The following is a 15772-nucleotide window of genomic DNA, read 5'->3' as shown; positions in this document are numbered from 1 at the left end:
GCTCTTGGACCTATGAAGTCATTCAGCGCTGACAGGGAAATTGAGAATAGAAAAGTTTGAAAGGTGTAACAGGAGGAAAGCTTCGCAGTTGCACCATGGAACAATTGTTAGGATAGGGTGGAAAGTAAGACGGAACCAATACAATACTTGTGGCAAAACGCTTGTACGACCTTGGCTAATGCAATAACGATGGCATTCTGTGAAATCATATTATTTGAAGCCACGGAATTTCTTCTGCAGTCGCTATATACTAACAAAACACAAGTACACCAATAAATTTAAATTTCAACTATTGAGCAGATGGCTTAAAGTTATGGTACAAAGTTATGGCACTTTATCTTTTGTAGATACAATTCTAGCGACTCATTACGTTTGATCTTCTTCTGAAAATGATGAAACGATGGGGTGGTCGCGTCATAATGCCAGCAATAACTGTGCACTAGAATAAGGATTTACACGACATTATCTTTGTAGTTCCATTTAGCATGAATGAATATTTATTTCCCTTCTTATTACCAGATAAAAAGAACACTTTTCCTCAGAAGTAGCCAATAACTTTTACGTCTTAGGGAAATCAAGAGACATTATTATTGCTATTAATCACGAGATTCGTATGGAACAAGCTTAGCTAAAGGGCTTGCAAAGTCAGCTTCTGAGGAACCAAATTTTCATATATATATATATATATATATATATATATATATATATATATATATATATATATATATATATATATATATATATATATGGTTAAAGTAACGGAAACATGCAATTTGATGGTTATTTATTAGCACAGAATAAATGCGGGAAGAGGTGTCCTAACGGTGTTTTCAAATTTTTTGTAAAAACACGCAAATTAAAGGCTACGTAATCCTAGAAGACTGACATATACATAAACCTCTTTAATATAACGTAAAGGGTCTAAAACTAAGAAACATTTGTTTAGTTTTAAGAACGTTGAGCAACTGATGTCTCAGTTAATGTAATTAGCAATAAATGTGGCCATTTTGCTTTATATCCATATGTATATAGGTTGATTGGTCTTTATCTGGCATGTTCTGATTTCTTTATATATATATATATATATATATATATATATATATATATAAAGAAATCAGAACATGCCAGATAATAAGACCAATCCAACCTAATATACATATGGATATAAAGCAATATATATATAATAATATCATATTATATATATATATATATATAGTTATTATATATATATATATATATAAAGAAATCAGATAAACATGCCAGATAAAGACCAATCAACCATATAATTACATATGGATATAAAGCAAAATGGCCACATTTATTGCTAATTACATTAACTGAGACATCAGTTGCTCAACGTTCTTAAAACTAAACAAATGTTTCTTAGTTTTAGACCCTTTACGTTATATTAAAGAGGTTTATGTATATGTCAGTCTTCTAGGATTACGTAGCCTTTAATTTGCGTGCTTTTACAAAAATTTGAAACACCCGTTAGGACACCTCTTCCCGCATTTATTCTGTGCTAATAAATAACCATCAAATTGCATGTTTCCGTTACTTTAACCATTTCCACTGGAAAGCTCTGGAACTTCCATCCGACTTCCGTTTTTCCTCTCATAACCTTCCAGTTTTTGAGGGGCGGAGGTCTATTGTTCTCCTTCGTAGTACATACCTGTATAATTCCCATTTTCTTCAGGCTAAAGCTAGAAACACGTGCTAGGTCATCCTATCCCATTGCTTTTACCATTCAGATAAATAAAAAATGTTCATAATAAAATCAGCACAATTATAAAGTGTGTTTTTTCTATTCTTTTTTTTCCAGATAATCAAACCTTACTTCGGGAAAAGGATATATCGACTGGTAATAAAACCAGTGGCCAAGATTGTCAATCAGGCCTTCAGCCATACGTAAGTATTTTTGAAAATTATAATATATGTATATATATATATATATATATATATATATATATATATATATTAATATATATATGTACATAATATATATGTGCATGAGACAGAGAGTGACAATTTATTGTCGCAGGAACATCTGGCACCACCCAGCCCAGTAAAGGTCAGACGAGAGACAACGTTGATGTAAAACAAATATATAAACAGCGCCCCTTATCATTTCCTCAAGTGACTGCACGCGCCTCTATAGACCCTCCATGACCTTTTATGAGCCAGCCACTGACATTTCCTGAGAAAGTCAAGGACAATCTTTGACAAGACTCCTATACCTCCCTTTATTATATTGCTGAATACAATTTTCCTCAGATTTTTATGAATTTTAACGAAAGTGTTTCGCCGTGGCAACCTCAGCACTTATATCAATAATAATAATAATAATAATAATAATAATAATAATAATAATAATAATAATAATAATATATTATTATTATTATTATTATTATTATTATTATTATTATTATTATTATTATTATTATTATTATTATTATTATTATTATTGGTTGGGGTACCTGCCCCCTAGGTGGTAGGTACTATAAGCCGTCCACGTGACATGTCATCCGCGCGCGCTCTCTCTCTCTCTCTCTCTTTGCTTGTTCCTCTTTCTCTCTCTCTCTCCCTCTTTCTCTCTCAGTACGCATTTTGGTCACATAACTCATTACATGAACATGATTACGATTCACACAGGACAGTAATTTGACGCTCAAAAAAGTATAATTGCACCTTATTTTTTCTACGAATACTTATTTCAATCAAATTCCTTTCGAGGAGGAATTCCTTCCCAACGAAGTAAACGTAGCTTTCCTTGCGCACGCTTATCTAACCTACTATTATTAGGGTTTTGTTAAATTCACCTAACTGAAAGCGCTTTAATAATTATCGGTATCTTAAGAGTCTTTTAACCTGACGACTGGGTCGACTTTCTAAGAGTTTCTTGACGCATCAGAGGAATTTGTCCCTACGCGAACATGAAAGAGAAAGCACAGATTAAAGAGGCTATGAAGATTGATTGATTGATTGATTGTGAGTTATCTGGCGTCAAGAGGCTATGAAGAGGAGGTAAGAGGTCGGAAGAGGCAAGCGAGAACGGACCGGAAGTGCCAGTCGTCGACGAATGCAGTTGGTGTCACAGGAGTGCTGCAAACACCTTTTGCAATGGATAGCGTACCTGCAAGCGGTGATCTGATAAATCAATTTGAACCTTGATCATTCAGCCTTCCCTAAGTCTTGTAAGTTTTTGTTGCAGTAAGCAGCAGTTAAAACCTTTTGCAATGGACAGTATACCACAAGTGGTGATCCAATATAGATTACCTTGAACCTTGATCATTCAACCTTCCAGAAGTCTCGTAGTAATTTTGTCACAGTAAGCAGCAGTGAATCACTGCCTTGTAATTCACAGTTGAGCAAAGGTGAGCCAGGACTACACCCAAGAATTAATGTCCTGCTTCCCACTTTCCCAAGCCAGGCTAAATAGGAAGCGTTGGCGTCAGGAAGGACATCCGTCCGTGAAAACACATCTGGCGAAACAAATTGCGAAATGAGCAGTTCAGTGAGTGTTAGGAACACCTGGGAAAAGGATCCTCATTAAGACTTTCGACTCTGACTATGGAGCAACCTGAGATGATGAGCATGATGAACGCGTTGAGGTAGAAATGCGATGCAATCAATAATCAAAAGGTTAACAGCCTCAATGAAAACGAGGAGATATAACCGACATTTCCAGCATAACAGCTTATTACAACTAGTACTTTCGGAGATATATACACTAAATCTCAGTCGTTTGACTTTTGTTTCATTGCAGACGAGGCCTTTCGAGAGCCATTCGGTGCAAGCAAGATTTCAAAATGGGCAAAAAAGATGGCCGTGTCATGATTAAGTCTCTATAAAAAAATGTGAGAAACCCGCCCCAGACCGCCACCACCACGCCCACCCCCTCCCCCGCCACGCAACCTTCCTATACCACATTTAAGATGGGCAGGTAGAACACATATGCCCCTCGCTCTGGAAGTCTAAACCAAATGTATTCCACTCATGACAGTATCAATTTTGCCTGACCAACAAACTGATGAAGGTATGCGTATCAGCGCTGACTCAGTACACTGATATCTCGTGTACGTAGGTACCACAGATGTTGACACCAGGAAAATACCCGTGCCCACAAAGCGTGGGTGGCAGTGGCTGAAGCGGCCAACCATGACCTTGGATTGTTGCCCCTTGACCCTTTGTTACCCGACTGGGCACCGTCTGAGTTCTATTTGTTTCCTCAACTCCAATACACCTACAGGGAACAATACTAAAGACGTGCGTTTTATTCAGGAGTATTAATTAGGTTAGTCTGGAGCCGCATTCCACGACGGAGAATAAAAGGGACACTTTTGAAAAATAATGGTAAAACTGTCTTTCTCCTCTGACATTTTCTAGGGGAGGCAATCACTTTTGAATGACTCTTGTATCTGTTCACAAATGTTGACCAGTTTCCAGCAATTATTTTCCCATTCTGAACGCTTATATTATGATCGTTATTACATTCATTAACGGAGTTACAACTTGAGCTTTTCATCAGCGTCCATCTGCTAGCAGAACGGTTGAACTTGCGAAGCAATTCGGCTGATATAATCATGAAGTGACCTCCTCAAACTGACTATCTCTTGTGAAAAAAAGCTCGGAGTTCATGTTGCCATGGAAACTAATAACGATGATAATGATGGGGATGCTCGAAAATTTTACATACTTCATAACCAGCTACATATCTGATATAAAATTTGTATTCCAAGTTTATTATCCTACGCATCCTGATTTCGAGACTCCACCGGTGCAATTTAAAATATTCATGGCCGAGTGGTCTTGGCAGACATAATATGCTCTCGATACAGAGCCTCCTCGTTGTCACCCATCATTTCTTTTCCTAAAGGACTGTGGTAGTCGTATTTACTCTGGCAGTTTTCGGAGGGCTGTTGGCGTTCCTGATAATCGACGCCTGGGACGAGATGAGGCGTCTTCAGTCCCTCGTCGGCATCGTCGTTCTGATCCTGGTGGGATTCGTCTTCTCGGCTGCGCCAGGAAAGGTTGGTGGAGGTTTTCACCATAAAATGAACTTATTGACCTAAATAACATTTGAAATTCATTATATAATATGGTGTTTCGTACGTGATTTAAAACAGAGTGCATATTGATGGCAGCTGTAATAAGTACACGCACATATTACCGCTTAACACACTTTTACTCATATACTAGGTGAGGTTCCATAATCTTAAATTTAATGCGTCCCATGTCATAAAATGCGATTATCTTATTCTCCTCATCAGATCAGATGGCGCCACATCTTCTGGGGACTAGGCATTCAGTTTATACTAGGCCTACTCATCCTGAAGTGGCCTGTAGGAGAAGCGATCTTCAAGTGCTTGTCTGGAAAGGTCACGACCTTCTTAGGGTTCACAGATGTAGGCTCATCCTTCGTGTTCGGCGATTACCTTGTGTACACACTGGGAGTATTTGCTTTTAAGGTAAATATACATATGTGGTGCCGTTCTATTCATGTTATTTGCGGACTGGGGTACCGTGTGTAGCGATCAAGTAGTTCCTAGGAACTTATGTCCCTTGAGTCACACTGATGTAGCAACCATACTAAGAAAAGATAAAAATATAAAACAAGCTTTGTGCATCCAAAAATGGGTCACAATGAGGTCCAAATATAATCAGGATAAATACGAATATAAGACAAAAATACTCGCGTAACTTTGTTGAACCGATGCGTAGCTTACCCAGATGGAAAGTATTACATTTGTACCCATTCTGGAATGTATTTACATTTACAACCTAACAATTTTCACCAAGATGCGAATAGACCAAGGTGAATTCCAATGTAACCTAAGAAACATTTCACCAAGTTGTCAATAAGCCAATGTGAATTCCCAATGTAATCTAAGAAACACTTCACCAAGATGCGAATTGACCAGGGTGAATTCCCAATTCAACCTAAGAAACAATGACTCATTTACACAGGTGCTGCCAGTGACGCTGTTCTTCAGCTTTTGCATCCAGATCCTCTATTACTTTGGCGTCATGCAGTGGTTTGTGCTCAAGCTGGGATGGTGTCTCCAAGTAACAATAGGAACTACTGCTTGCGAAAGTGTTAATGCTGCTGCTAATATCTTCCTGGGTCAGGTAAGTTATCAAGATCTCTCTCTCTCTCTCTCTCTCATTTGTACTAGGTGCACCACTTCATGGTTTGTAAAAAAAAATCATGCATGGGAAAGATGAAGGTACTCGAGGAGACTAGTCTGAGCTCAATTCATACTTGGTAAGCTATCTTGCAAATGCTTACACATAATTACACAAACATTTTCACATTTGGTTGTGATCTTTTGCTGTACAGTATTTGCCTTTAGTGATTATGGTTTCACCTTAGCGAAGACTCGCTTTTGTTCCATTGATTATGAAAAAAATTAAAACTCAACGAACTTTCTTTTGGGAGCCGTTGAAATTTAAAGCCTAGTACATAATTACGCAGGTAGGCATCTGAACAAAGAATAGTAAAATCTGTAGCCTAAACTAAACGCAGTCAGTTTAGCAGTATCCCTCTCCGATCTCTTATACATTAATACTCCGCACTTTTCTACTTCATAATATTGAGTTAGTATCTTTCAAAACCAGACGGAGGCACCACTTCTCATCAAGCCCTATCTGTGGAAGATGACGAAGTCTGAAATCCACGCTGTCATGACCGGAGGATTTGCTACCATCGCTGGCTCTGTGATGGCAGCTTACATCAGTTTTGGCATTGATGCTGCCAGCTTACTCTCGGCTTCAGTCATGAACGCCCCAGCTGCTCTGGCACTCTCCAAGCTCTTTTATCCGGAAATAGAAAAATCCAGGACGACCACCAAGGACATCAAAATTGGCAGAGGGTATGTTTTCACAAAACGTACATGCAAGGATTGTCTATCACAATAATGACTTGAATCAGAAACCGCTCAGTCTAAGTACACCAAGGCAAAGGAATCAACACCACAATAATGTCTTTACCCAGATTTAGATAAGTCTAGTCCGATACCAACGAGATCAAATTTAAGACAGGGTATGTTTTCAAAATAGTCATCAAAATTATTTATTCCACCAAATTGACCACCAAAGTCACAACATTGGCAGGGGTAAGTTTCCAAGATACACTTTTGACCTACTATTACAAACCTCTCAAGTTTTTAACCCACCCCCCCCCCAAAAAAAAAAAAAAAAAAAAAAAAACACACACACACACACACACAAAACAAATCTAGAATGACCATTAGGGACCCAAAATTGGAAGAAGGAATGTGTTCAAGACAAGCAAACTGTCCAAGGTAAAATCGCTCAAGGTTTTACCGAACCACTCAGAACGTATAAGCACAAAAAAAGAGAGAGAGAGAGAAAAAAAACACACACACACAAAGATGACCCAAAAGGATATCAGAATTGGAAGTGGGTAAGATAAAAAGAATGAGTTCAAGTTCCCATGCCTCTTGGTTGGCAGATCCGAAAGTCCATATTATGCCTATTACTCCCTTTCCCAGATTACCAAACCTACGGGCTGAGTTTGGTAATATATATATATATATATATATATATATATATATATATATATATATATATACATATATATATACATATATATATATATATATATATATATATACCATATATATATATATACATATATATATATATAGGTATATATATATATATATATATATATATATATATATATATGATATATATATATACACACACACACAACACACACACACACATATAGATATAATATATATTATATAATATATATATATTAATATATAATATAATAGTATATAATATATTATACTTAAAAATCACAGTAGATGCACGTGACTTCATCAAATAGTGAATACCGAAGGAAAATGATAGGCAGAAATTCAAGTGCTTTCGTCTTTACTAAGACATTGGCAAGGATTTCAGCCAATCATTTTCCTGTGATTCTTTTATATATATATATATATATTTTAATAATATAATATATTATTATATATAAGATATATATATAAAATATTTAATAATATACCATATAAATTATATGAGAATTTAAAAGGTTATAACATATAAACTATAGAATAAATAAAATGCGTTCTTATCCCCAACCAAACAATTTCATCATTATCAGGGACGAGGCTAACTGGCTTCACGCAGCCATGGTGGGAGTCTCCAACGCCTTGCCAATGATCGCAAACATTGCGGCCAACCTCATCTGCTTCTACGCTTTCGTCGACCTTTGCAGTCACGTGACCAACTGGATGTGCGTTCTCGCAGGTACCGACGAGGGAGTTTGCACCATTGAGGTAAACCGTTAACAATACCCCAGGTACAATTTGTTATGGTATTCAAATCGTATGTCATGAGTTTCCTTGAAATGTGGTAAAACTTATTTTGTTGCGACTTTACCGAGATTACACACCCGCACACATATATAAATATGTCTGCGTACGTGTGCTAAGTTAAAGTACGTGGATAATTATTCGTATTTCTTGGGCCACGAAAGAAGGGAAAAACACCCTGAAATAGATTTCATTCAGTGTACTGTATACAGTGGAATAAACTCCATGACATGCTTCGAACCACTGTTTTCTTTATATTAATTTATACACACACATATATAAGTATATATCTTATATATAGATATATGTAATATATAAATTGATAAGATCGTCGTGAACTCAACTGCATTGCTTAGATTTCCCTTTCAAAATTTTAGCATATTGTGCTTTTACTTTTTTTTGTAAAGAAGAGTAACTGAAGATTGATTTAAGAAAACATTTATCAGGGGACTTGAGTTAATTTCATGGTGGGACGGGATCGATTAGGCCACGCCCCCTTCAAACTAGCTGTGCCTTTGGTGACCTATGGTCGACATTTGTATGGTTGTGGGTAGCAGCTCGGCGGTCGAGGGGGGGGTGTGCGGGGGGTGAGGTGCGCAAAAAAGCGAGAGGGGAGAAGAAGAAGGCCAGCAAATTAGCAGTGCTGGAGAATATTCCTAAATGAAAATATATACAGCACTATACACACAAAAAATCTGGGTATAATCGCGTGGCTGACATTCATCAGATACCCAGTTTTCTCATGAATTTCTACTTCAGACCACATTTCCAAGTTGTGGAAGTCCTGCCTTGAAAAATTCGACAAATCGTTTGACACTGATTCTATTAGCAATAAATTGTTAGTTCCTCGTTGGACGAGTGGTTTTCACGCTCGGCTACCAATCCGGAGGCCCGAAATTCGATTCTCGGCTCGGCAAACGCGGAATCAGAGGAATTTATTTCTGGTGATAGAAATTCATTTTTCGATGTGGTTCGGATCCCACAATAAGCTGTAGGTCCCGCTGTTAATCAGCCAATTGGTTCCTAGCCACGTAAAAATATCCTATCCTTCGGGCAAGCCCTAGGAAAGCTGTCAATTAGCTCAATGGTCTGGTTAAACTAACATAAACTTAACATTTTAGCAATAAATTGTTGACGCTTCCCTCACAATACCTGTTATCAGGACTGGATTTGGCGCTGCGAAGAACATACTTGGCAACTGTTAACAGGAAGTCAAACTGCGGAACAACGTAACTTGGCAAGAATGCTTTTAGTTCGTTGTTGGACAAGTGGTTTACGTGCTCACCTACCGATTCGGTAGTCCTGAGTTCGATTCCCCGCTCTGCCAAAGTGGAATCAGAGGAATTTGTTTCTGCTGATTAGAAATTAATTTTCTCGATATAATGTGGTTCGGATCCCACCATAAGCTGTAGGTCCCGTTGCTAGGTAACCCTAGGAGAGCTGTTACTCAGCTCAGTGGTCTGGTTTAACTAAGATATACTAAACTTACTGAAACGCCATGTTAGGTTAATCAAGATGATACTCTTTAAGAATGTTAGAATTTCACTTATTTTACTGTTTACCTAATAACACAATATTCGCCCTTGTCGAGGCTGACTTTCTTTCTTTTTCAGAATATCTTCGGGTACATTTACATGCCCGTGGCATGGGTCCTTGGCGTGGACTGGTCTGAGTGCCATAAGGTCGGAGAGCTGATCGGCATGAAGACGATTATTAACGAATTCAAAGCTTACGATGAACTGGCAAAGTTGGTCAAAGCAGGGTCGATATCCGTAAGTAAACGCGATCGTTAAAACATCAGTTTCATAATACTCCTTGAAACGAAGTGTCCGAATTCTCTTCCTGCCTACGTGTTCCCTGTCCGTTGTAATTAACCACTCTTTAAGTTGCTACCTATAGGGTACTGCATGTTAACGGCTACAAACTCATGAGAAAATCAATATAAATAAACATAACTGAGAGATAATTCAAAGACCGTGTCATGATAACATAATCATAAATATTACATACTAATATATATACATATATATATATATATATTATATACTTGAGTATATATAGATATATATAATATTATTAGTAATAGTAATTTGAGTATATATATATATATAATATATAATATATTATATATATATAGTATATATATAATATATTATAATATATAATATATATAGAATATATATGGCAAAGAATAGTCTCAGTAACAGATGCGTAAAATAAGACGCAAAAACCCACAATGCCAGAAGAGTACATAACCTCTCCCCGTCAGAAACGGGCTGAGCTGATTTCCACGTACGCCCTCTGTGGCTTCGCAAACATCAGTTCGGTGGGCATCGTCCTGGGCGGACTGGGGTCACTGGCGCCCGAGAGGAAACACGACATGGCCCTCATCGTCGTGCGCGCGATGGTTGCCGGGAGCTGCGCCAGCTTCCTCACCTCGTGTATCGCAGGTACGTTAGAGAGCCGTTTCAAAGGCATATCCCACCCACTACTACTACTACTGGAGATTGGCGGTGCTGCGCAATCGTCATCTTAAATAACGGTTGCAATGACAGAAGTAGATTAAATGGTAAAGAAAAAAAAAGAAGGAACAAATCTTGTCTTTCCTAATTTTAGATTATAAAAATAGAGGAAGTAAGTCCACTGACTCTGAACGCATTCTGTGATGATAACAAAAAACTGTCGTATCGCAGGTAAGTTGGATTTGGGGTACTGTGCAATCGTCATCTTAAATAACAGTTGCAATTACAGAAGTAGATTAAACGGTAAACGGTAAAAAAAAAACCTTGTCGTCTTTCCTAATTTTGATTATAAAAATAAAGGAAGTAAGTCCACTACCTCTGAAAGTATTCTGTGATGATAAAAAAAGACTGTCATATGGCAGTTACGTTGGAGATTGGCGGCACTGCGCAATCGTCATCTTAAATAACAGTTGCAATTACAGAAGTAAATTAAACGGTAAAAAAAAAGAAACAAAAACCCTGGTCGTCATTCCTAATTTTTTATTATAAAAATAAAGGAAGTAAGTCCACTGACTCAAAGTACTCTGTGATGATGATAAAAAACCGTCTGCCTACCTATTTTGGTTAATAATAATAATACTCATAATAACATCAGTTACTCCTCACATGTTCTAGAAACCAAAAGAATGATCGAACATAAGTTCTTAACTGCCGAGAATGTTCGCACTTTAACTGCTATTTAATTTCAAGTATGATATAACAACTGCATTGATTAAATGAAATAAAAAAGATTTTTTTTTCTCATTACAACATACTACTGTACAGGCATCGCTAAGTTAAGCTTTTTCCCAGCGAGTTGTCCAGTTGTGTTTTCGAAAATATTTTGATGATGGGGAGCACGCCTTGGGTTGTCATTGAATTAAGCTGGCATTAGGACTACGTGGAATTGAGGTCTGTACGTGTGTCCTTCGGTTGCTCTCTGGTCTGTTTCATGGTAACTTTTGTTTTCAGGAACAATGTTGTCAGACGACTCGATCTCAAGAAATGCAACAACCATCTCATCGTACGTTACGGAAGCACTAGACTTCTGACCTACCCGACGTTGTGTTTAAGGCGAGGCAAAGAAAAAAAAAAAGTGTGTCATTTTCTAAACTAGTGGTCCTCAATTACCTTGGATGAAGGACCACGTGGCTTTCAGAATCAAATGCCACGGCCTGTCAGCTGAATTGGAGGTCTAGGCCAAGTCTAGGCCTTGGAACGCGGTAACTCTAGTTACAAGGCTTGTGGTCTTGGAGATCGCACCCGAGGCCAGTTCCATGTCGCTAAATCTAGGATAATTTTATGCAATTTACTTCTGGTAATTTCTTTATCATTTCTCGATAGTTTTAGCAACACAAATGTTTTCAGAATGATCCGTTTCAAATGATTTTCGAACAAATGTTAACTTTCATCTGAACAAATACTTCTCCGTTACTATGTTATCTTCTTACTTAACTATTTTTTTTATTTAATATGCTACATTAAAAATTTTGATAGAGGTTAGATTCTTGCATGACTTACAGTGCTTTAAAATGCGCTTGACTTTACACCTGAGGGGCCATGAAGTCATATCACCTGTTTGTTGTATTTACGAGTGGAATCACAAGCATCAGTTAAAGAAAGCGCAAGTGTCCAAGATGTAATGAGCTTGTATTTTACGGATACGTAATGTTAATTACGGTCGAGTTTATTATACGGAACACTCACGGGACGTGTGTTATCTATTTCTTTTCTCTCTCGGTCAAGCGCAATTCTCTTCAGGAAATCTGTAATGTGTTGAGCTGTTTCCAGGTCCAGGTCAATCCAGGTCAACTCACTGCGAGTCTTATAGTGAAAAAAAAGAAGCAGTAGCTCGGTCTCAGTATTATCAGAGATGATCACAAATTACATTCGGATCTAACAAAGCTTTAAATGTCAATAAATACCTCAGTCCTTGTATTTCCTCGGCTCTGTACTTGATGCCTGACAATGAGATAATCAATCTGCTGAAATACCTTGAAAACTAAACAGTTAAAATAGAAACTTAGCATTAGTTGCGGAACAGTCATACAGGTTGATTTAATGGCTTTCCTACCACATGTATATTTTAGGTGGTTTTATACAGCATTAATACTTCTACGCAATATAAGAATTTGTTTTCTGTGATTATTTCAGCACTCATGCAGAATCAGTTTCTGAAACCTCAATTACTTGAACCCATTTCACTGACTGTGACAAATTTCTTCGCATTGATGACTCGCAGACTAATTGATTGGATGGCTAGTCGGTTGTTGAAGAAATGTATGGCAAGGCCGTGTACGGTTATCGACGCTCGACAAATTGAATCCTATGGTTGTTGAAGAAATGTATGGTAAGGCCGTGTACGGTTATCGACACACAATAAATTCAGACTTGAATGATATGGTTGTTGAAGAAATGTATGGCAAGGCCGTGTACGGTTACCGACACACGACAATTTGAATCCTATGGTTGTTGAAGAAATGTATGGCAAGGCCGTGTCGGTTATCGACGCACGACAATTTGAATCCTATGGTTGTTGAAGAAATGTATGGTAAGGCCGTGTACGGTTATCGACACACGACAAATTCAGACTTGAATCCTATGGTTAAACTTGACACTTTGGAATTGGACTCGGTCTCAGACTAGGTTAGTGAGGAGTAAGACTAAGCATTTGCCCAGGCACAGGAAGTTGTGGACTCCACCACAACACTGCCATGAGTGACAATGACCGAACATTATTTAAGTAGAAAACGTCTATGTAAAAACATTATTTGATTGAACCGCGTTTCTTTTTTATTTAAAAAAAAAAACTTTTTTTCGAAAGCAGTTATTCGTTATCGAAGAAAAAATTTTCTAGCATCCGCTAAACATTAACAGACCAGACCAAAGTGAAGAATCAAGCGGCCATTGAGCCATTTAAAATAAGTTTATGCTGAGAATCAGGTTTTTAAAAGGACACCACAAGCCACTTCATTAACATGCGGATGATGGTATCAAATACTCATGAATGAGTAAACCCCTCTTTAAGCGTTACGTAAGTCCAGGCTCTTGTCCTACGTCTGAGGAGAGCATACCACAACAACTAGTTTTTCTCGGTTAAGTTTGGTCTGTTTGGTCTGACAACTCTCAGCTTTGCTGGACTTGGATCATATGGGAGATATGGCGATTATATATTTTGAACTACATTTGACAGCATACTAGGTCTAAATGTCATGACACCTGAAGGCCAAAGGACGCTTATTTTTGAATTTACTTAACCCCAGCCAAAGCAACTGTCTGGATGCAACTCACGTCTGGCCGAGTAAGTGACTGACAGAAATCAGCTGATAAGACGTAAACAAATCTGAACGTGGACTACTTACTATAGTGAATGAATCACACATTCGTGCCAGGCAAGCATCAGCTGTATATGAATAATAGGTATTTGAGGAATAAAGCTCGGTATTAACTGGCCTCGTTAATCCAGATTAATCGGTTAAAATTAGTAATCCCCTTTATCCGGCTGCGTGAGGGTTTCATTTGCAACTGGTAGAGATTTAAAAGTCTAATATTAAGGGAAGTTGAATCAGTGCATAAAATAGGAATCCAGGATTAATACTGTGGAAATGTGTTAGTTATCTGAGAAAAGGAATTAAAAGGATCACACACACACATACACACATATACACACACACACACACACACACACACACACACACACACACACACATATATATATATATATATATATATATATATATATATATACCGTGCTAGGGTCCTGATGTATAGTATATACGGTTATGTATGTATGCATGTATGTATATATATATATATATATATATATATATATATATATATATATATATATATATATATATAGTATATACTATATATCAAGGACCTAGCACGGTAACTATCAAAGAAAATGCCAAACTAGTGTAAAATATTTATGGAACGACTTACTAAATTACGTATTTGAAAGTTCGAAGGGATTCATAGTTATTCACAAACTTTTTGACTAAAATTTTACTCTTAGCAAATATTTGAGAGAGAGAGAGAGAGAGAGAGAGAGAGAGAGTTAATTACTAACATTAATTGACCACTTGAGACTCACAGGACTACCATTCAGTCTCCATTAACGACAGGTCTGAGAGAGAGAGAGAGAGAGAGAGAGAGAGAGAGAGAGAGGTTAAGAATGACCCAATATGACCTTATTAATGACCCGATGTGAATAATGATCCTTTGTACACGATGACAACAAGATCACCGTAATACCAGACCGAGAAACGAACAATCCATATGCACTATTCCCCCATCCTTTATATTATTATAAGAATAATTAGTATAAAGTTTCATAATTAATGAGTAATAATCAGTACGAGATTTGAAAGGGGTCACGCGGAGTCTACGTCAGTGGAGGTATCTTTGTTATGTACATAATTAAGAGCAGAGTTCCCAGCTGATAACATCTCTTCGTATTGGATATACCGAAGAGACAAACAACAGCTTACATTTATTTATTAAGGATCACTTAAAGGAACTACTACGTGTGTATGCTTCGTATGAAGAATTTCATATAGACTTACGTCGTTAATATCACTGTATTATATCTATTTGTAATAAAATGATACTGCTGAGGGCAATTTTTTTTAACCTCGTTAAAATCCAAGACCCACATAAAAAACTCCAACTGTTACTGTGATGTTAATCTAGACAGCTATTTCTAATATAACGTATTACGCATTACTGTATATTATTCAGATTTATATTATAATATAACCCTGTAAGTCAGTCTGTCGAACTTACGCATGAGAAATGAAATCGGGAGATATAAACAATTATGGAAATTATGTTTAAGTTTACGAATCATCCTACACCCTTATAGGACTTTTACGATTGCAGGGTATTTAATTGAATAGCAGTGCTATTTTTCAAATAATC

General features: G+C 37.2%; 1 protein-coding gene across 1 annotated transcript in view; it reads left to right on the top strand.

Annotated features, from left to right (window-relative positions):
• The window catches only part of LOC135195620 (sodium/nucleoside cotransporter 2-like), an 18356-nt gene extending 3787 nt beyond the window's left edge, over positions 1-14569 (top strand). Inside the window, exons 4-12 of the mRNA XM_064221959.1 lie at positions 1823-1908; positions 4877-5030; positions 5271-5468; positions 5968-6129; positions 6619-6872; positions 8138-8312; positions 9962-10120; positions 10618-10798; positions 11822-14569. Of these exons, the coding sequence (XP_064078029.1) occupies positions 1823-1908; positions 4877-5030; positions 5271-5468; positions 5968-6129; positions 6619-6872; positions 8138-8312; positions 9962-10120; positions 10618-10798; positions 11822-11901 (1449 nt within the window). The 3' untranslated portion in view covers positions 11902-14569. The remainder of the gene's footprint in view (positions 1-1822; positions 1909-4876; positions 5031-5270; positions 5469-5967; positions 6130-6618; positions 6873-8137; positions 8313-9961; positions 10121-10617; positions 10799-11821) is intronic.
• The last annotated feature ends 1203 nt before the right edge of the window (positions 14570-15772 follow it).

Source organism: Macrobrachium nipponense, chromosome 16 (genome assembly GCF_015104395.2).
Source record: "Macrobrachium nipponense isolate FS-2020 chromosome 16, ASM1510439v2, whole genome shotgun sequence".
Lineage (NCBI taxonomy): Eukaryota > Metazoa > Arthropoda > Malacostraca > Decapoda > Palaemonidae > Macrobrachium > Macrobrachium nipponense.
This window is presented reverse-complemented; position numbering and strand designations above follow the sequence as displayed.